Source organism: Brachycentrus maculatus, unplaced genomic scaffold (genome assembly GCF_059751285.1).
Source record: "Brachycentrus maculatus isolate JH-2025_06_01 unplaced genomic scaffold, ASM5975128v1 h1tg000536l, whole genome shotgun sequence".
Lineage (NCBI taxonomy): Eukaryota > Metazoa > Arthropoda > Insecta > Trichoptera > Brachycentridae > Brachycentrus > Brachycentrus maculatus.
Window position 1 is genome coordinate 144,412 of NW_028281282.1, and position 22,528 is coordinate 166,939.

Genomic DNA, 22,528 nt, shown 5'->3' on the forward strand with positions numbered 1-22,528 from the left:
TTTCCTTCATGGGTAAACGATCAAGATAACACTGCGTTTATATGACGCAGTGCCCTATGCACCATTGGGGAGCGGATAAGGGTTTTATTATTATTATTATTATACTTTTTGGACTATAAACCCTTATTTGCCTCCATAGTGTAGTGGTCAGGACGCTCGGCCACCGTTCTGGAGGTCCCGGGTTCGATACCCAGAGGGGGTCAAATAAATTAAAATACATAGATAAAGTCGATAAATATAATAAATCAGGAATTTATTCATTACAGTGCTCATCGTGTCCCAGCCTATATATAGGAAAAACATGTAGAAATTTTAACATGCGATATAAAGAGCATACAAGGTGTCTAGATGATAATAATTATACTGAATTTGGCAATCATCTAATTCAATTCAATTCAATTTATTTAAATAAATATAAGTGATTTTTTCACTGTAATATTTATTCAATATTACCCTGGACTGGTACCTGAAGCGGAGGGCTGATCACCTTTCCTTCGTGTGTAAACGATCGAGATAACACTGCGTTTATATGAAGTCCGCCTCCGTAGTGTAATGGTCAGCACGCTCGGCTACTGTTCTGGAGGTCCCGGGTTCGATCCCCAAGGGGGGTAAAATAAATATGAGTGATTTTTTCACTGTCATATTTATTCAATATTACCCTGGACTGGTACCTGAAGCGGAGGGCTGATCACCTTTCCTTCATGTGTAAACAATCAAGATAACACTGGGTTTATATGACGCAGTGCCCTATGCACCATTGGCGTACGGATAAGGGTTTTATTATTTATATTTTATATGAAGCAGTGCCCTATGCATCATTGGGGTGCGGATAAGGGTTTTTTTTTTATTATTATTTAATAAAAAAATAATATATACATTACAAACAATATTCAAGGCGTATATATTAAAAGTAAGCAAGAAGACTTAAAGGTGTAGAAGAATCCCGCTTCGGAAGACTCCTTCGGACACATGGAACAGATCAATATCCAATGTGATATTGTTCAACATAGCGGTAGCTCTTCCTACAGGCATAACCATCGGCAGGCTGGTCCTGTGTATAGGAATGGGAAACAATCTATGCCGACGCTGTCTTAGGTAACTATCGGGAACATACAGACCAATGCTCCGGATAATTTCAGGATTATCGAAAATAAAAGAAAATAATCACTCATTTGATAAGAATACTACTACTACTACTACCATCACGCCGTTTCCCGCAGGGGTAGGCAGAGAGGATGGAACGCCACACTCTTCTGTCCTGACATACACTCCTCGCCTCCTTCACATCCATACATCTAGTCATACATGCCCTCCGATTACGCAGACTTTTGACACCGCCAGATTTTAGGTTCTGATTGATCTGATCGTGCCGAGTCTTTTTCGGTCGTCCACGTTCTGTTTCCCCTCTCACATTCGCCACGTATATTTTCTTAGTCATTCTCTCGTTATCCATTCGCTCCACGTGTCCATACCACCGCAAAGAACTCTTCGTAATCTTTTCAATTATTCCTCGTTCAGCCTTACATTCCTTTCTTATGTCGTCATTTTTAATTGTCACACAATGATTTTCCACACATTCGTCTGAGGGAGCGCATTTCAACAGCGTTCACTCTGCTTTCATCCTTCCTCTGCCAGTTCCATGAAAATAAAGGTCTAAATATATTAATAATAATATTAATAATCCCTTACCGCACGCCAATGGTGCATAGGGCACTGCTTCATATAAACGCAGTGTTATCTCGATCGATTACACATGAAGGAAAGGTGATCAGCCCTCCACTTCAGGTGCCAGTCCAGTGTAATAATGAATAAATATTAGAGTGAAAAAATCACTTATATTTATTAAACCCCCCTGGGAATCGAACCCGGGACCTCCAGAACGGTAGGCGAGCATGCTGACCATTACACTACGGAGGCGGAAATATATTAGACACATGCAACAGAGGACTTTAATTAGATTACTTACAAATATTAGAAATTAAAAAGGAAATTCATAATAATTTACAACTTATAAATACACAAGTAAATGATTTTGCTAAAAGTCCGTTACAATGATTAAAGAAAACACTTGTTTTTTACCACTGGAGTTTTATTATGGACTACATGTTTCAGAAGTTAAACTTCCATCATTCAGGTCTGTATAGTAACTAAAATATAAAATATTAAATTGTTCTATAAATAAGGAGAGGGGAAAGTAAGGGGAAGGGATAAGTCAAGGGGCGGAGTTTGAAAAGAAAGGAAAAATGGAAAGCAAAGGTGAACAATTTTGAAACAATATGTTATTTAATAAATTATTATTAGAATTTTAATTATTACACCTTTTTCCATATAAAGGCCAAATTATGAATTATCTTGAAAATTTAGAAATCCAAAAAAACCTAAATTCTAATAATAATTTATTAAATAATATATTGTTTAAAAAATCTTCACCTTTGCTTTCCATTTTTCCTTTGTTTTCAAACTCCGCCCCTTGACTAAACCCCTTCCCCTTACTTTCCGCTCTCCTTATTTATAGAACAATTTTATATTTTATATTTTAGTTATTATACGGACCTGAATGATGGAAGTTTAACTTCTGAAACATGTAGTCTATAATAAAACTCAAGTGGTAAAAAACAAGTGTTTTCTTTAATCATTGTAACATGTCTTACCACAAAGTTAATGCCGAAACAATGAATAAAATAAAAGTCCGTTATTAAATATGTTTCCAATCACTCAACATCCCTGATCCCTTTTAGCTGTGACTGCCAATCAACACAAAAAAGATAAAGTGAGATCTACCCAAGCCCCTTTGCCTAGCCGTCAAAATATTTAGAATTTGCTAAGTAGATAGTGTTTTAGTATTAATCAGTCTTGATGAAGAAGCAGTTAGCTTCGAAACCGGTAGACATTATAATTAAGTTTTAATAAAATATTTATAGTGATTTTAAAATACAGTTACGTTTTAATTATAAAATGGAAAATCACAAAGTTATTGCTGCAAATACAAATTATTTTATTCAAAATGTCGCTACCTGGCTGTCAATGTCGCTGGGAGGTCGGCACGGCAAATCAGGGGGTTCTCCTTCGCCGCTGCTCAGCGCTTCGCCTCCAACAGATTGCTGGCAGCAATCCGTGTCGTGCTGCCCTCTGAGAACCAGCAAAATCGTTCACATTTCAAGATTATCATCAAACTTCACCAACAATACAAAAATAAAACAGTTTTGTTCATCAACCCCCGACCATAATTATACTCTGGCAGCCTGCCGTCCGTATACTAATCACAAGTAGCCGCAACACCCAATTCCCATCTGTACAATGTTTGCAGGCGTCTCTCGCGCTCTACCTAAAGTAAGCAAATAGAACGCTCGCAAGCGTCTCCCGCTCTCTACCGACAGTATGGAAAAGGACCCTAATTATACTCTGGCAGTCTGCCGCCCGACCCTCAGTATACTAATCACAAGTAGCCGCAACACCCAATTCCCATCTGTACAATGTTTGCAGGCGTCTCTCGCGCTCTACCTAAAGTAAGCAAATAGAACGCTCGCAAGCGTCTCCCGCTCTCTACCGACAGTATGGAAAAGGACCCTAATTATACTCTGGCAGTCTGCCGCCCGACCCTCAGTATACTAATCACAAGTAGCCGCAACACCCAATTCCCATCTGTACAATGTTTGCAGGCGTCTCTCGCGCTCTACCTAAAGTAAGCAAATAGAACGCTCGCAAGCGTCTCCCGCTCTCTACCGACAGTATGGAAAAGGACCCTAATTATACTCTGGCAGTCTGCCGCCCGACCCTCAGTATACTAATCACAAGTAGCCGCAACACCCAATTCCCATCTGTACAATGTTTGCAGGCGTCTCTCGCGCTCTACCTAAAGTAAGCAAATAGAACGCTCGCAAGCGTCTCCCGCTCTCTACCGACAGTATGGAAAAGGACCCTAATTATACTCTGGCAGTCTGCCGCCCGACCCTCAGTATACTAATCACAAGTAGCCGCAACACCCAATTCCCATCTGTACAATGTTTGCAGGCGTCTCTCGCGCTCTACCTAAAGTAAGCAAATAGAACGCTCGCAAGCGTCTCCCGCTCTCTACCGACAGTATGGAAAAGGACCCTAATTATACTCTGGCAGTCTGCCGCCCGACCCTCAGTATACTAATCACAAGTAGCCGCAACACCCAATTCCCATCTGTACAATGTTTGCAGGCGTCTCTCGCGCTCTACCTAAAGTAAGCAAATAGAACGCTCGCAAGCGTCTCCCGCTCTCTACCAACAGTATGGAAAAGGACCCTAATTATACTCTGGCAGTCTGCCGCCCGACCCTCAGTATACTAATCACAAGTAGCCGCAACACCCAATTCCCATCTGTACAATGTTTGCAGGCGTCTCTCGCGCTCTACCTAAAGTAAGCAAATAGAACGCTCGCAAGCGTCTCCCGCTCTCTACCAACAGTATGGAAAAGGACCCTAATTATACTCTGGCAGTCTGCCGCCCGACCCTCAGTATACTAATCACAAGTAGCCGCAACACCCAATTCCCATCTGTACAATGTTTGCAGGCGTCTCTCGCGCGCTACCTAAAGTAAGCAAATAGAACGCTAGCAAGTGTCTCCCGCTCTCTACCAACAATAAGGATGAAAGTAGGCTGAATGCAGTTGAAATTTGATATCTCAGTGCGGCAAAACCATGTATGGTAGATGTTCCAATGGTGATATAAGGAAATTATGCAAGCCTGAGATAAGCATTATCGATAAAATTAAGAAAGGCGTGTTGGGATGGTTTGGGCATGTGGAACGTATGAGTGAGGAAAGAACGGTAAAACAAATTTATGAGACAAATGTAGTTGGAAAAAGCAGCATAAAAAGACCAAGAAAGGCATGATCAGGTTTGAAAATATAGAGTAGTGTGTTGTAGCATAAGAAGACAGAGGAAAACTTGGTATGATGAAGTATTTAAAATATTTGGGCGTGGTCAGGAGTCGGAATAATCAGCGGGTATGTCCGTCTCCGTAGTGTAATGGTCAGCACGCTCGGCTACCGTACTGGAGGTCCCGGGTTCGATTCCCAGGTGGGGTCAAATAAATATAAGTGATTTTTTCACTCTTAAATTTATTCAATATTACCCTGGACTGGTAACTGAAGCGGAGGGCTGATCACCTTTCCTTCACGTGTTAACAATCAAGATAACACTGCGTTTATATGATGCAGTGCCCTATGCACCATTGGGGTGCGGATAAGGTTGATGTACGAGGAGATGCATATATAGAGAAATAGAGAAAATTGTGCATGCATTAATAGAGAAAATTGTTGCCCATAGACTGACAACGTATGTTGAAAATAGCAAGTTGTTTTCAGAGAGGCAATCGGCATACAGGCGATACCACTCTACAGAGACAGGCGTAGTGAGAGTACTGTCTGATATAATAACTGCTGTGGATGCTGGTGACCTTGTTTTGGTTTCCTTTTTGGATATGAGTGCTGCTTTCGACACGGTTGATCACAATATTCTGCTGGAACGCTTGAGGAAGACATACGGCATCTGTGATAAAGCACTTGCATGGTTTTGCTCATACCTTCGAGAACGTGAATATTCAGTCATTTTTCAAAAAGTTAAATCCCCTTATCATTCCGTCTCTACTGGTGTACCCCAGGGATCAGTCCTAGGTCCTCTTCTATACCTTCTATATACGAAAGACATAGAAAATATTATAAAGTCACACGGATTGTGGTCTCACTGCTATGCGGATGACACTCAAATTTATTTTTATTGTAGGCCGGAGGAAAAATATAAACTTGTTGACTCTATTAATAAGTGCATTGAGAGAATAGGAGAATGGATGGCTGAAAACAGATTGACGTTAAACCCGTCCAAAACGGAACATCTCTGGATAGCCACACCTAAACGACAGAATTTGATTGATAACACGACACCACTCAATCCAAAGAGTACAACTACACCGGCCGTCAAACTGCTCGGCGTGTTCTTAGATTCTGATCTCTCCCTTGAGACTCAAATAAGCAAAACAACAAGTACATGTTTTTATCAGCTAAGGCAAATTAAAAGCATTCGCAAGAATCTGCCAGTTGATGCTGCCCGTCAATTAATAAATGCATTTGTAATATCGAGAGTAGATTATTGTAACGGTATATACACGGGTCTACCAAACAATAAAATGACTCGACTGCAATCAGTGTTAAACGCAGCAGCGAGACTAATTTTTGGAATTTCTAAATTCAGTCACATCACCCCACTACTTCACAAACTCCACTGGTTACGCTTTCCCGAAAGGGTTGAGTATAAACTCTGCCTACTCATGTATAAATCAATACACAATATGGCTCCAGAGTATCTTAAGGAGCTGTGTATTCCAGATGAATTGGTTGATAGACGTCTCACACTTCGATCGGCTACAACATCTGCAATGGGCAAAGTAATCTTACCAGCTCGCAACCAACGCACTAAATTTGGCGAGCGTGCCTTTGCTGTTGCAGGACCGACGGCGTGGAATGCTCTTCCACCAATGGTTAGAAATAGTGAGAGTGAGATGATCTTTAGAAAAAGACTAAAGACACATTTGTTTGCTAAATCATTTCCACCATAATATTTTCCCCAATTCATTCACCGTGAAGCGCCCTTGAGGTATTTTTTTACGAAAATGGCGCTATATAAGTTATCCAAATTTATTATTATTATTATGCATGAACGGGAAGGGGTAAAGATTGTTAGTTAGCAGAGACAGAGCAGTGTGGGGTTCAATTCTAACTGTCTACCCCTGTGGAAAGCAGCATGATGCTTAGGGCAGTTGTGACGGTCCTCACCAAAAAACATTTCCAATATTCCACAAAAAATTCTTTAAATGCAAATCTGTTCTGTTTACTGTGTTCTATCAAAATCTTAATTCAAGTTGGGATAAAACGTGACCAATCCTGTGTTAAACCAATATGAAATCATTAAATCGCACCAAAATGTAACGATTTTACAAGCAAAAATTCCTGATTACTTGAAATCATTTATAATGGAGATGTAACGTTTTGGTGAGGACCTCCACAGTTAGCTAGTTTTACAATACCTGTACGGTAAGCCCCAATGGCAGCAGCTCTGTCTGGAAGCATCCAGGAAATGCGGAGCTAGCAAGATCTCCGGGGTCTTGCATCGCTGCATCTTTCTGGTCTGCTCCATGTTCAAGTTCCCGGTTCTATCCAGCTTGGTCTTCGGAGGAGGAACGACCTGGTAAGGGAAGCTGAGGCTTGTCTTCTCATTCGTTCCGGAGAACGGCATCAGCCTCTGTGTGCCGTGAGAGCCGTTCAAATCCGTCGTCTTGTGCTCCGGAAAGCTGACGAAATTGTGCCTCAGGTTGTCTTGCCGGGGCTCTGCGTATACGCATCCGTTCTGCGTCATGTGTAGAGGGCTGGACGATTCGTGATTGGTCACGCTGTACACGCCGGAGTACTGCCTTCCGTGCGATTGGCTCTCGTTGAAGATCGCGCCGGAGGCGTTGCCCAGCTGCCTTGGAGAGACGTTGTCTATTAATCGGTTAGCGTTTGGTCGCTCGAAAGAGTTGGCAGCAGATCCCGCGTCGGTATAGACCGTCCCAGGGCTCATATTGGTTATATTTCTCGGGCTAGAGGACTTGCTATTTTCGTACGGAGTATTCCTGGCTACTGACTCAATCGACGGGGAAAAATTGGATACTCTAGATGCAGGAGCATTCTCAGAAGAGCACGGATAGTTCCGTTGCAATCTGGAAGCGTTTTCACTTGCCGTTTGACCGTGTAAGACTGTCCGGGGGCTGTTGGAGTCTCCGTAAAGTAGCCTAGCTCGTTCGCCAGCGCGTTGAGTGTCTGCTGTCTTTCTGTCACTCGGGTAGGCATTCTGGCGATGCTGCGTCGGACCAGAGATGAACTGGCGAGGATTTTTACTCCGCGGGAGTATCCGCCTCGTCAGCGAATCATTCCGCTCGCCGTTAGAGGTTTGGGAACAAGGCGACATATTACGGATGTTGCCGCACTGCGGAACGCTCTCGTAGTTGATAGGAGAGATAGCCGAGTTGTTGGCGACACTGGGTATCTCAGCGTAGCTCGGGAAACCGCCTAAAAACTGCCCGACAAGGCCGTTGGCGGCAGAGGCGTTCCGCGCGAAGCCGCCGAAGTTCTCGTAGCCGTTGTTCTGATGCCCGAGCAGCCCTGCGCTGGCGAGGCCGTCGTACATCTTCTGGTTCTCGAAGCTCTGGCCCGAGGAGCCGAGGTCGGGGCTGGGCGGCGCCCAGGCGAGCGGCTCCAGGTCGATGTGCTTCTTGGCGCGCGGGATGGGCTGGCGCTGCAGGCTGGAGTAGATCTCGTCTCCGGAGATCATGGCGTTGTTGGCGAGCTTGCCCTGCTTTATTTCCTCCTCGATGATCTTCAGCTCCGCCAGCTGCTTCTGCTTCTTCTCCTGCAGCTTCTGATGGATGTTGACGCGGGAGCCGATCGAAGAACCCTCATTTTCTGACGAACCCTGAAAAATACATTATTTAGAGCCATAGTTTTATAATACATAAAGCTACATAACTAACAAACCTTCGAATTAAATACTTACGCAGTGTGAGTGGTTGTGCGGGGCAGGCAGGGGGCGCCTCCAGAAGGGGAGCGGCGCGGGGCGGGGGGCACGCAGGGGGGCGGGGGGCGCTGCAGGTGGCGGCACGAAGGATGTCGGCTTCTTCTTCTTCCTCTTGGTGGCGGCGCTGCAACAAAAACACAACCATTAAACACAAATCAAATGATGATACATTGATACATTTTATGGTAGCGTACATGGAAGCACAAGATCCAAAACACAGAAATGCGCGTGGGAGGAGAATGGAACCATCCAGACTCCCCCGCATTGCACTGGACAAGGCAGACCACCAAAGAGATGGATTGACAGCTGGAAATCCACATCGCAGGAGGCTAATCCCTCTTTAAAACAGGCCACAAGGTCTACACCTAGCAGAAAAAAAAGGATATCTATATAAATTATAAATAACTCCTCATTGGAGCTAATTCCAGAATTTGTGAACAAAAATTTTGGCTTATTTATTTTCCAGATTTAAGACGTACCCGTCTCTTCGTCAGGACAAACAATACTACCCTTCACTACCATAGCACCATTTACACACTTAAAACTACACAAAATGTCTAACACATGCGATTTTTGGTCGACCCGAAGACCAACATGCACTAAAGGTTTCAGCACCGACATGCGTCACGAGCCAAGGTTAAACATGCACTAGGATTAAACATATTAATGAATCAGCTTATATACTCGTAGGACGAAAGGAGTGGGCGGGGATTGAATTGGATACTGACGAATCTTGCTTAACCGATGTTGAATCAAATAATGGGTTGTTAACTGTGGTGAGTGATTATATTATACTAATATAATTTGTCCGCCTCCGTAGTGTAATGGTCAGCACGCTCGGCTACCGTTCTGGAGGTCCCGGGTTCGATTCCCAGGGGGGGTCAAATAAATATAAGTGATTTATTCACTGTAATATTTATTCAATATTACCCTGGACTGGTACCTGAAGCGGAGGGCTGATCACCTTTCCTTCATGTGTAAACGATCAAGATAACTCTGCGTTTATATGACGCAGTGCCCTATGCACCATTGGGGTGCGGATAAGGGTTTTATTATTTTTTATTATTATTAATATAATTAACATTTTGGTAAAAAAAATTACTTAAAATGACTAACCACAAAGTAAATGCTTTAAATATTAGTAATATTGAGAAAAATTTTGACACTCAAATTACCGTTACGTTACCGTTGACTTATTATTATGTTACAGCAGCATAAGAAAAGAAATCGGTATCACCTCTATAAATTTCAGTAAAAAAAACCTTACGTTACAAATACAAAGTACTTACTTTCCGATTACGGGATTGGTGAAGCGGCAGTTGAAGACGCCCGGAATGGCGTTCCTCTGTGGGTGGTATCCGGAGGCGCCGCCGCAGTACAGCGCCTTGCCGGGCCCCGCCTGCAGCCCCCCGCCCGGGGCCCCCGGGCCCTCGTAGCACCCCTCCACGCACTGCCCCGGACCTAACAGGAACAATCATGAGAGCTCTAGCAAGCGAACAAAGCATTCTTCATCTTATTTTAACCGCTCGATGCTTTCAATGGAAGTGAACATCGTGGCTAGGCAACATAGGCAACTGGACCGAGATGAGAGGAGAGGAGGAGTTGTTCCGGGCAGAGGAAGACCGCTAATTGAACGGCTAATGCCTTTAACATAATATGTACATATGTACAGTATCTAATATAATCATTAAGTGGTTTTTGTTTCTTCTAACTAGAAAATGATGTTTTATTTTAATTTGTGTTGGGAACAAGAGGGATAATCTAGTGTGGGCCAATCAGAAACTGGTCAGCATTTAGCATTACTGGGAGGAAACCACGTTGCACTCCTCAGGAGAAGCCGGGCTGCTGACTGTCCTCAACAGGCCTTCCATTCCACTAGAAGAGGATTCGGCATTTTGTGTCCTAGCTTGGTGCATGGTACCAATATCCTTCATTATTTTTGTCATGTATGATACCACCTCTCAGTGACAGTTCCTTATGATAGATGTTTGAATGGTGATATAAGGAAAAAATACATGGCTGAAATAACCCTTATCCGCACCCCAATGGTGCATAGGGCACTGCGTCATATAAACGCAGTGTTATCTTGATTGTTTACACATGAAGAAGAGGTGATCAGCCCTCCGCTTCAGGTACCAGTCCATGGTAATATTGAATAAATATTACAGTGAAAAAATCACTTATATTTATTTTACCCCCCTTGGGAATCGAACCCGGGACCTCCAGAACGGTAGCCGAGCGTGCTGAGGCGGCGGATAACAATAGCGTTACATACAAATACTGCGTGTACAGATTTTTGCCTAGTACCTCTTTGACGCACGCTAAGCTTTATTTGATTATGCCAGGAATTATGCGAGGTTCCACTGTATTTCCACTTACCGAGCTTGTTATCCGCGCTGTTTGTAGGCAGCGCTGGGAGTCGCCCTCCCAGTTCATAGCCCAACCGCCTAACGTGGAAATATCTAGAAAATAAAACACATAACTGAGTAAAAGAAGGATAAAAGTAGACTGAATGCAGTCGAGATGCGATCTCTCGAATGTACAGCAAAACAATGTACGATACATATTCGAATAGTGAAATAAAGAAGGAATCCAAGGCTGAGATAAGCATTATCATTGATAAAATCAACCTTTCCACTCCAGCGACTATGTCGTCAGACCATCTTTTTTGAGGTCTTCCGGCGCCTCTCTTATTCTCCCGAGGTCTCTATCTCAAGATTTTAAGGGTCCATCTTGTGGTGTCTTGTCGTAACAACTCCCAAGTGGAAAATACCCAGACCCGTCAACAAGCATTTAACCCTTTCCACTCTGACCATTTTTTCTCATAACTGATTAGCTACTCTGATCAAAAAAATGCGACGTTTTTCTACCATTAAAATAAATATTTTGGTTCCCTTATTTTGGGACACTCTGTCTGGCAATTCATATGACCGTGTTAATTAAGATTAACTGTATTTATCTGAAATATTTTTGGTAGAATATACTTGGGTGATAGAGAAATCAGTGATTAAAGTTATACCTGCGCCGGGCCAGACATTGTGGCCCACGGAGCTGCCTACTAGAATCATACGGGCCAGAATGTCTGGCCTACAGAGTGGTAAGAGTTAAGAAAGGTGTGTTGAGATGGTTTGGACATGTGGAACGAATGAGTGAAGAAAGAAGGTTAAAACAAAATTATGAGGCGAATGTAGTTGGAATAAGGAGCAGAGGGAGACCGGGAAAAACTTGGCACGATCAGGTACGCCAAATACTTGAAATTGGTCATTTTAGGAGTTGAAATAATCGGCGGGCATGTATGAGGAGATACATGAGGCGAAGAATGTTTGCAAAGACAGAGTGGTGTGGCGTTCTGTTCTCTCTGGGCCGACTTCAGTCCGAACGGGAATGATTTGTAAAGCGACGTACCGATAGTAGAGCAGCATGAAGGCGATGCCGGCCGAGAAGGAGGCGAGCACAAAGAGCGGCAGCGCGGCCAATCGGATGCCCTCGATGTCCCCCCCCCTCCCCCACACCCCCACCAGCCACACAAACACCAGGAGACAGTTCTCTACCAACATGACAAGGTAGAAAGTCACCTGGAAAATGAACAAAACAATAAATAAATTAGTCGGTAAGGTATGATAAGGATCTCTGCTGAATGAAAAAGCTTACTCAAATGAACCATAGATGCCGAAGAGAATATATATTTTTTTAAGGAATAATATGCAAAGCCTTTATTTTAGAGCAGTGGTTCTTAACCTGGGTTCGATGGAACCCCAGGGGTTCGGTGGGTCAGTCTCCCGGGTTCGGTGGAGGTCAAAACACACACCCGACTTATTGTACGATATTATGAAAAATGAAACGACGCACGATACACTCATTTATCCAATAGATCTAGTATATTATTTGGAAGGAATATATCAATGTAGCAATAAAAACAAAACAAATAATGCACCTACTGTGCATCGTATTTTTTTTTTAACCGGATCCACGCGGCTCGCATAACCGTATGTGTTTTAACAAAACATGCCCCATACGCGGCTGACATAAGCGTTTGTGTTTTTACATTGCTCCAAGTTTCGAACCTCAGTTCAACTTAGAGGGATTTTTTCATGGTGTGGAACTTTGGATAAAATAATACGTCAATCCTTGGCCTTGTGACATCTGTTGAAATATCTGACTAATAATTTGCAACATCACAAGGATAAATAAAAGAACAGATCCCTGATTTTTCTTGCGGTCGGTAATTAGTCCGCGCCATAATCATGCCCTATATCTGTCTAACTTTCGATGCTACGCATCGCCAGTGGATAAGAGTGACACACGATGCGTGCTTTGATTTATTTATGTTACGATCTTATTTGTTTATATTACAATATATTTCAAGAATAATGTAACACACGTGTATTATAGAGTACCAAAAAGGCACAATGAATCCCATTGAACATTTTTGTTTAGGAAAATAAATCGTTTCTTAACTAAATACATGATAAAAGTAATCATTTAAAAAACGGCGAAATACCGCGCACGGGCGTCTCTTAGGAACAAAGTTAACGCGGTTAAAAGGTAAATGGGTTTGGATATCAAATAGTTTATAACAAATGTACTAGATCTATTGTCATAACGTGTCGTCATTGCGAAATGTGCATTACTTTGTTATGGTTTTTATGTGAAACTCATGTTATAATGGTTTTGTTCTTTGTTTTTAATGGTTTTGTTCATTTTGTGCACCTGTATATAAATATATACTTGTTTTGAGTTCGAAAAAAACATATCATATTTTTCCAATGAAGGGTTTGGTGAAAGGGCATATGAAACTGGTAGGGTTCGGTACCTCCAACACAATTATGAACCACTGTTTTAGAGGCTTGTCTGCAGGTAGGATAGTAAGGACAGGGAAGGTAAATGTGAAAAATATACCACAAAAACCCGGACTAATTGAAAAAAAAAAATCTTGAATTTTTTATTATTTTTATAATATTAACCATATCCGCTCCCTAGGTGGAGCATATGGAGTCCACAAACTGTCTGCAGACTTTACTGTCGGCTGCCTGCTCCCTTGCATCCTCTCAAGTCAGATCCGCGTCCCGAAGTTCTGACGAGAACTGCCGACGAATTGCCAGCAGTGGTCGTCCTGGGCGGCGCGAACCTGATGCCTTGTAAAAGAGGCAAGCTTGATGGCGGCTCTCAGGAGGCATGCGGAGTACATGGCCAAGCCAACTGAATCGCCTTTTCTTGACGACAGTTGTGACCAAGATTTGCTGCGTCCTACGCCTTATCTCTTCATTCCTCACAAAGTCAAACCACCGCACGCCTAAGATTCTCCGCAAACACCTATTCTCAAAGCTCAGTACACGGCTGCTCTGGGCCCTTGTAAGGTGACATGTTTCACAGCCGTATAAGAGAACAGGAGCAATGCAGGCATCGTATAGGCGGCATTTGGTCTTCATCGAGTATAAATCCGATCTCCAGACAGCCTTCATACTGTTAAATGCGGACCCTGCGAGTCCTAATCGCACTCCCAGTTCCTTTTGAAGGCTGCGATTTTCAGTCGCATACACTCCCAAGTACTTGAAACTCTCGACCCTTTAGATGCAAATGTGTTAATATTTTTTATTATTAACACAAATATTTCAATTTCATACTACGTATTACTGTGAGCCTAAGCGGCTCATTATTAGAAATAGGTATCAAATTCTGATAGGCAGGTTCCAACTGAGAAACTCTGACTTAAGAGTCCGCGGCACTAACCACGGGACCACAACCCGACACAAATTTGTTTTGCACTTGGCGGGAATCGAACCCACAATGCCAGTTTCGCACTCTACCCAAGTTTGCCAGTCTACTCAACGATGCCACGGTGCCTGTCAATTATAGGAGATATACGTACAAGACTCAAGGTGTATACTGTGGCAACCCACTCTACCATGGCAACCCAAATCGAGTGAAATAACGAACACCCTACACGAAGCCCGCAACGAACGGAAACGAGCCCGTTACACTTCGCCGCCGCCCGTTCTCAGATCGACACGTATTTCAACTGTTCTCATATTAGAATCACGCGATTATTCTTAAGTATTTTCTAGATTGTAATTTTATAAAACTGAATAAATTTGTGTTAAAAGTAATCCGCTTTCATCTTGCTTCCCTTCTGATAAATTAAAGTGGTATTCAACTAGAAACCACAATCTTTCAATTACACAACAATACTTTTAACCCATTTGACTCATCGTCACGGATACGCGTCCTGGCATGTATGTATTTCACTGGGTGAAATGTAACATATCGCATTATTTTTTGACATCTCATCTAAGATGAAGAAGAATATGGAAATCTGGGTATTTACGGGGCTGACGACCGTCATAGGCTGGTTTAAGTGATCACTTTACACACGTGTAACATTCACCAATTCTACCCATTATTGACAACCACACTACTCAAATTCTTGGAAGTTCTATATATATGAACCAATTTAGAAACCTTGTTCTTGAATCACTAGAACTTCACTAGAGACATCTATTGATGAGATGTCAAAAAATTATGTGAAAATAACTAATAAATTGGAGATAATCCAGATTTTGTGAACAAGTATTTGGACACACTCAAAATGTTGTTAACATATCGCTCACTCCTTTCAACAACGTCAAAAATCAAAAATTGACAATTTTCAGTTGTGCATGTTTTTAGAATGCCCAGAAAATGTACTATATCCCAGCAAAAGCGGCATATTTTTAACTTAATATTTACCCGCTACAGTGTAGAAAGTGTTGTTTTTGCATTTTTAAGAAAAGGTATTGTTTAATTCTTTTTTTTAAATAAACTAAATATTTTTCAAATGGAGAAAAAAACCTTCAGGTTTTACCTACGAAGATGTTGCACAGGTAAAAGTTCAATAAGTGGCTTGATATTTATTTTTAATACATTGTGTTATATTTTTTTTTCTTTAAAAACGTTATCGTGAAAAATCAAGTTTTTTGATTTATGACGAAAGTTGTGAGCGATATACACGCCTGGTGAGCACGTATCAACCAACGTGTCAATTGTATTTAAAGTATTTTCAATAGGCGGGAATGAAAAGAGTTTAACTTTACCATCTTTTGTCTGTGGTTGACCTCTTGCAGGTTGACGTAGGCGAAGACATAGACAAACGCGATGAGCGCCGACAGGTAGGCCTTCCTCGGCCGGCTGATCCTCTCCCCGTGGAAGACGTTCTTGGGGGAGATCAGCCACAGGAACATGGACACCCAGTGCAGCCCTGAAATATAGAAATCAATGACAATTTCACATTATTTATTTACTAACCTTTTAACCGCGTCAACTTTGTACCTGAGAGACGCCCGTGCGCGGCGGTATTTCACCGTTTTTAAAATGATTACTTTTATCATGTATTTAGTTATGAAACGATTTATTTTCCTAAACAAAAACGTTCAACGGGATTCATTGTGCCTTTTGGTACTCTATAATACACTTGTGTCACATTATTCTTGAAATATATCGTAATATAAACAAATAAGATCGTAACATAAATAAATCAAAGCACGCATCGTGTGTCACTCTTACCCACTGGCGATGCGTAGCGTCGAGAGTGAGACAGATATAGGGGATGATAATGGCGCGGACCAATTACCGACCGCAAGAAAAATTAGGGATCTGTTCTTTTATTTATCCTTGTGATGTTACAAATTATTAGTCAGATATTTTAACAGATGTCATAAGGCCAAGGATTGACGTATTATTTTATCCAAAGTTCCACACCATGAAAAAATCCCTCCAAGTTCAACTGAGGTTCGAAACTTGGAGCAATGTAAAAACACAAACGGTTATGTCAGCCACGTATGGGACATGTTTTATGAAAACACATACGGTTATGCAAGCCGCGTGGATCCGGTTAATCCGACACTGCATTATTCTATAAAGCTACAACATTATCTCCAAGTTTAGGAGATATTTTTCATATTAATTTTTGACATCTCATGAAAGATAAAGAAGAATATAAAAATAGTAAAAATTCATTTCTTCTTTTCATCTCACCAATAGATGTCTCTAGTGAAATTCTAGTGATTCAAGAACAACGTTTCGAAATTGGGTCATATACATAGTGATTGCGTATCAACTTACCAATGACAAGGAAAACCCACTGTTCGTAGAGGGAGGCGTACACTGTTAGGGCCGTTACTCGGGCTGAGATGGTGCCAAGTCTCCAAGCAAACTGAAAATTTAATCAAAACCAAAATAAAGAATAAAATAACAACTATGTATATACTTTTTTCAACATAAATTAATTTATAGTATTATTACGTCCGCCTCCGTAGTGTAATGGTCAGCACGCTCGGCTACCGTTCTGGAGGTCCCGGGTTCGATTCCCAAGCGGGGTAAAATAAATATAAGTGATTTTTTCACTGTCATATTTATTCAATATTACCCTGGACTGGTACCTGAAGCGGAGGGCTGATCACCTTTCCTTCATGTGTAAACCATCAAGATAATAATAATAAAACCCTTATCCGCACCCCAATGGTGCATAGGGCACTGCGTCATATAAACGCAGTGTTATCTTGATTGTTTACTCATGAAGGAAAGGTGATCAGCTCTCCGCTTCAGTCCAGGGTAATATTGAATAAATATTACAGTGAAAAAATCACTAATATTTATTTTACCCCCCTTGGGAATCGAACCCGGGACCTCCAGAATGGTAGCCGAGCGTGCTGACCGTTACACTACGGAGGCGGACACTGCGTTTATATGACGCAGTGCCCTATGCACCATTGGGGTGCGGATAAGGGTTTTATTATTTATTATTATTATTATGTTATTAGTATAATAATTTTTATAAAGTAAAGGTTTTAAACATGATTTGATATAATTTTATTTGTGAAATGGATTTTGTAGGTAAATTTAAATATTTGTAAATTTAAAGTTACTTGAATTTTACAACATTTTGAGTGTGTCCAAATACTTGTTCACAATATGTGGATTATCTCCAATTACAGGAGTTATTTTCATATTAAAATATGAAAATAACTCCTGTAATTGGAGATAATCCAGATTTTGTGAACAAGTATTTGGACACACTCAAAATGTTGTAAATAAATTATCTGGTCAAATTATAAACTTAATAATAAAAATGAAAATGATATTTTCTGGCGTTTCTCATGTGTGTGATTATAATCCAGGATTCGGACCTCACATACTAATATAAGAGTTTCTGCTTAGTAAAAAGCTTCTTTACATCTCACCAATAGATGTCTCTAGTGATTCAAGAACAAGGTTTCTAAATTGGTTCATATATATAGAGCTTCCAAGAATTTGAGTAGTGTGGTTGTCAATAATGGGTAGAATTGGCGTATGTTACACGTGTGTAAAGTGATCACTTAAACCAGCCTATGACGGTCGTCAGCCCCGTAAATGCCCAGACTTCCATATTCTTCTTCATCTTTGATGAGATGTCAAAAAATAATACTTGAATTTTGCTGTGCGATCCATGATATCCGCCATTTTGGTTCTGTTCCTGATTTTTTAATTTTTTACTATATCCCTCAGGCTAAAACCAAGCATGGACCTTTCCGTGGGATCGCTGTGTGAACTTAAGCTTCTCTGCATTTCTATTTGTCGGAGCCATAGTCTCTATTGCATATCGCTCACTCCTTTCAAGAACGTCATAAATCAAAAAATTTGATTTTTCAGGAGAACATTTTTAAAGTTTAAAAATATAACACAATGTATTAAAAATAAATATCAAGCAACTTATTAAACTTTTTACTGTGCAACAGATCTTTTTAGGTAAAACCTGAAGGTTTTTTCTCCTTTTGAAAAATATTTAGTTTAGTTACAAAAAATAATTAAACGATACCGTTTCTTCAAAATGCAAAAACAACATTTTCTGCCCTGTAGCGGGTAAATTAAATTAAAAATATGCCTCTTTTGCTGAGATATGGTATATTTTCTGGGTATTCCGAAAACATGCACAACTGAAAATTGACGATTTTTGATTTATGACGTTCTTGAAAGGAGTGAGCGATATGTGCTCATTGGCAGTATGCAGGATTTGTACATTTTAATTTTAGGCAGGTTGGAATCACTTTACTGTATATAATGTGTTTGGTTTTGCCAAAAGCCGCTATTTACTTACTTCAGCCTTTTTCTTGTGTATTGAACAAAGGCCTCCCTCTTGGACTTCCGCAGTTCTCTCTCTTCCAGTGCAGGCCCGACACTCTCCTAATGCCCTCGGACCATCTTGTCTGGGGCCTACCCACGCTTCTAGGCCTCCAGTCAAGCACCCGCTTCGTCCTTCTATCCTCAGACATTCATGCCACATGACCTGCCCAGTTCCATTTTACTTCCGTGATTCATTTAAAAGCCGCTCAACTCAATCGTATACTTCTTGGCAGTTCTGCATTCTTTATGTTCTCTGCATTTTTTTATGACGGCGCCATAGACATGGTGTAATCATGTCTATGGCGCCGTGTCTATGGTGTAATCATGTCTATGGCGCCGTGTCTATGGTGTAATCATGTCTATGGCGCCGTGTCTATGGTGTAATCATGTCTATGTAATCTTCTTCTTCTTTTTCTTTATGTAGATCCTAGGGATCTGTTTGTGCCTCCGCATGTCGCTCTTGGGATGTCGACTCCCAGCTGTCTTTCCATCTTTTCAGAGGTCTGCCTGGAGGTCTGCGTCCTTCAGGGTTGCCTTGGAGGGCGATACGTGGAAGTCTGTCTTCTGACATTCTGTTTATATGTTCCTTCCAGTATCACCTTCGTTGTCGTCCCCACCTCACGATATCCTCCGTCTTACACATGCTCCGGATGTCGGTATTTCTTACTCGGTCTCGCAATGTGTTTCCGGTTATGGATCGGAGAGTCTTCATCTCGGAGGTTCCAAGTCCAGATTTTGTTCTGGATGTGTTAATTATAAATAAATAAATTACACCGTACCTGAAAGATGACTCCAAGCCACGTCAGCACAAGCCTGTGCACGTTCTGGAGCCGCACATTCTTGCTGAAGCTGGCCAGGGCCCAGCACACAGAGAACAGGCTCAGCGAAGCCGAGATCACGTTCAACTCGGTGAAGGCGGCGCTGGCTGCAAAATTGATCCAATCACAATGTTGCGAGTGCGTCCGAAGCAACGTGAACCAAACGAGTAAAGAGAGAAACTAAACTAACTAACTAACTAACCATCACGCCGCTTCTCCGCAGGGGTAGGCAGAGAGAATCCAACGCCACACCACTCTGTCTTTGCAAACATTCTTTGCCTCTTGTACATTCATGCATCTCCTCATACATACCCGACGATTATTACGACTCCTGACCCGGCCGCTTTCAAGTATTTGACATACCTGACTGTGCCAAGTTTTCCTCGGTCGTCCTCTGCTTCTTTTTCCAACTACATTCGCCTCATAAATTTGTAAAGAGAGAATGGTGAGACAAATCTATGAGCCGAATGTGGTAGGAAATAGGAGCAAAGTAAGCAAACTGAAAAGAGTTTCTGCTTATTAAAAACCTTCTTTTCATCTCACCAATAGATGTCTCTGGTGAAGTTCTAGTGATTCAAGAACAATGTTTCAAAATTGGTTCATATATCGTAGTCATACAGGAGAAAGTGACCAAGTGCATTGTTTTACAAAAACGTGATCATTGACTATTTGATGTCTTACTAGCTTAATATTGCCTTGAAAAAATCTCAAAGGATTTTAAACTTGGAAGTATAATATATTGACTTGTTAAAAATGACTAACTGCATTGGTGTTTATTTTGTTGCCAAGCAAAAGTGACTTAAATGGCCCTCCTGAACTTTTTACGTTTTGGTAGTTGGTCACTTTTCGTGTACGACTACAATATATAGAACTTCCAAGAATTAAAGTAAAAAACTCCTATAATTGGAGATAATCTAGATTTGTGAACAAGTATTTGGACACACTCAAAATGTTGTAAATAAATTAACTGATCAAATTATAAGCTAAAATGATAAAAATGAAAATGATATTTTCTGGCGTTTCTCGTGTATTTGATTATAATCCAGGATTCGGACCTCACATACTAGTAAAAGAGTTTCTGCTTAATAAATAGCTTCTTTTCATCTCACCAATAGATGTCTCTAGTGAAGTTCTAGTGATTCAAGAACAATGTTTCAAAACTGCTTCCAACAACGTCATATATAAAAATAACTTTATTTTTCAGGAGATTGTTTTTTTACTACTACTACTACTACTACTACTACCATCACGCCGTTTCCCCGCAGGGGTAGGCAGAGAGGATGGAACGCCACACTCTTCTGTCCTGACATACACTCCTCGCCTCCTTCACATCCATACATCTAGTCAGACATGCCCTCCGATTACGCAGACTTTTGACACCGCCAGATTTTAGGTTCTGATTGATCTGATCGTGCCAAGTCTTTTTCGGTCGTCCACGTTCTGTTTTTTTAAAGCTTGAAAATATAATACAATGAATTAAAAATAAATATCAAGCCACTTATTGAATTTTATCCTGTGCAACAGATCTTTTTGGGTAAAACCTGACTGTTTTTTCTCCATTTTAAAAATATTTAGTATATTTAAAAAAATACTTAAACAATACATTTTCATCAAAATGCAAAAACAACACTTTCTGCCCTGTAGCGGGTAAATATTAAGTTAAAAATATGCCGCCTTTGCTGGCATATAGTACATTTTCTGGGCATTCCGAAAACATGCACAACTGAAAATTGACGATTTTTGATATATGACGTTGTTGAGAGGAGTGAGCGATATGTTAGGAGTGAATCCGTGATTACCTCCTCTGTCTATGGTCAGCACGGGGCGGGTCGAGGGTGGCGTGGTCTGAACAGACTGGGATCCAGTCTCCGTGAAGCCCTCTGCCAGCACGTGGAGTTGCAAGAGAAGCATCGGAGCCGCCTCGCAGAAGGCGTGGACCAACCGCAGCATGCCTGCAATCGAAATACACAGATCTGATGACGGCGCACTGCCTACGCCGGAGTACTTCTAGAAATTTTGGTAGTAGATTTACCAAATCCTATTTATTTGTAGTCCACCTCCTTAGTGTAATGGTCAGCACGCTTGGCTACCGTTCTGGACGTCCCGGGTTCGATTCCCAGGGGGGGTCAAATAAATATGAGAAATGTCAGTACAAAACTTTAATATATTAAAAACATTATCTAAAAATATATTAAGAAAGACATGGGGGTCTGGGGCATATGGTCTGTCATAGGCTGTTCAAGTGATCGCTTTACACATGTCCACCTCCGTGGTATAATGGTTAGCATGTGCTACTATACTGAAAGTCCCGGGTTCAAATCCCAGGGGGGGTAAAATAAATATAAGTGATTTTTTCACTTTAATATTTATTCAATATTACCCTGGACTGGTACCTGAATCGGAGAATTTATCACCTTTCTTTCATGTGTTTACGATCAACATAACACTGCGTTTATATGATGCAGTGCCCTATGCACCATTGGGGTGTAGACAAGGGTTAGAGAGAAAGAGATTTATTTAGAACTACGATGGAGACCTTGGGAGAACAAAAGAGGTGTCGGAAGACCCCAAAAGAGATGGTCTGACGACGTTCTATTTGTGGGAGGTAGAAACTGGCTGCAAGTAAAGCATGTCCACTCACACAGGTTGCGCACTTCATGCTTGACGTATCGCAGGTCCACAGGCACGAACAGCTTGGCGTACCGCCAGAGCACGCCCAGCTGCAGGCAGTGCAGGACGTGCGGCGCGTAGCGCGCGCACCCGCCGCGCTTGCCGCCGCCCTCCCCGCCGCCGCCCTCCGCCACGTGCAGGTACCAGCGCAGGGACACCACCTGCAACGTCGCCCGACGCGTTACTCCCGACTTCCTGATTGGCCCACACTCCTGACTTCCTGATTGGCCCACACTCCTGACTTGCTGATTGGCCCACACTCCTTTAAGTTCCTGATTGGCCCCCTGACGTCGACTATTACTTAATCCTCCTTGTCTCGGGCAGAACTAAG

General features: G+C 41.7%; 1 protein-coding gene across 1 annotated transcript in view; it reads right to left on the reverse strand.

Annotated features, from left to right (window-relative positions):
• The window catches only part of LOC148301603 (uncharacterized), a 32,099-nt gene that overhangs the window by 1,766 nt on the left and 7,805 nt on the right, over positions 1 to 22,528 (reverse strand). The window contains exons 3-13 of the mRNA XM_088272997.1: positions 22,169 to 22,358; positions 21,327 to 21,479; positions 19,489 to 19,634; positions 16,673 to 16,763; positions 15,646 to 15,809; positions 11,981 to 12,150; positions 10,955 to 11,037; positions 9,865 to 10,036; positions 8,555 to 8,699; positions 7,050 to 8,473; positions 3,015 to 3,129 (exon numbers count right to left, since the gene is read on the reverse strand). Of these exons, the coding sequence (XP_088129123.1) occupies positions 3,015 to 3,129; positions 7,050 to 8,473; positions 8,555 to 8,699; positions 9,865 to 10,036; positions 10,955 to 11,037; positions 11,981 to 12,150; positions 15,646 to 15,809; positions 16,673 to 16,763; positions 19,489 to 19,634; positions 21,327 to 21,479; positions 22,169 to 22,358 (2,853 nt within the window). The remainder of the gene's footprint in view (positions 1 to 3,014; positions 3,130 to 7,049; positions 8,474 to 8,554; positions 8,700 to 9,864; positions 10,037 to 10,954; positions 11,038 to 11,980; positions 12,151 to 15,645; positions 15,810 to 16,672; positions 16,764 to 19,488; positions 19,635 to 21,326; positions 21,480 to 22,168; positions 22,359 to 22,528) is intronic.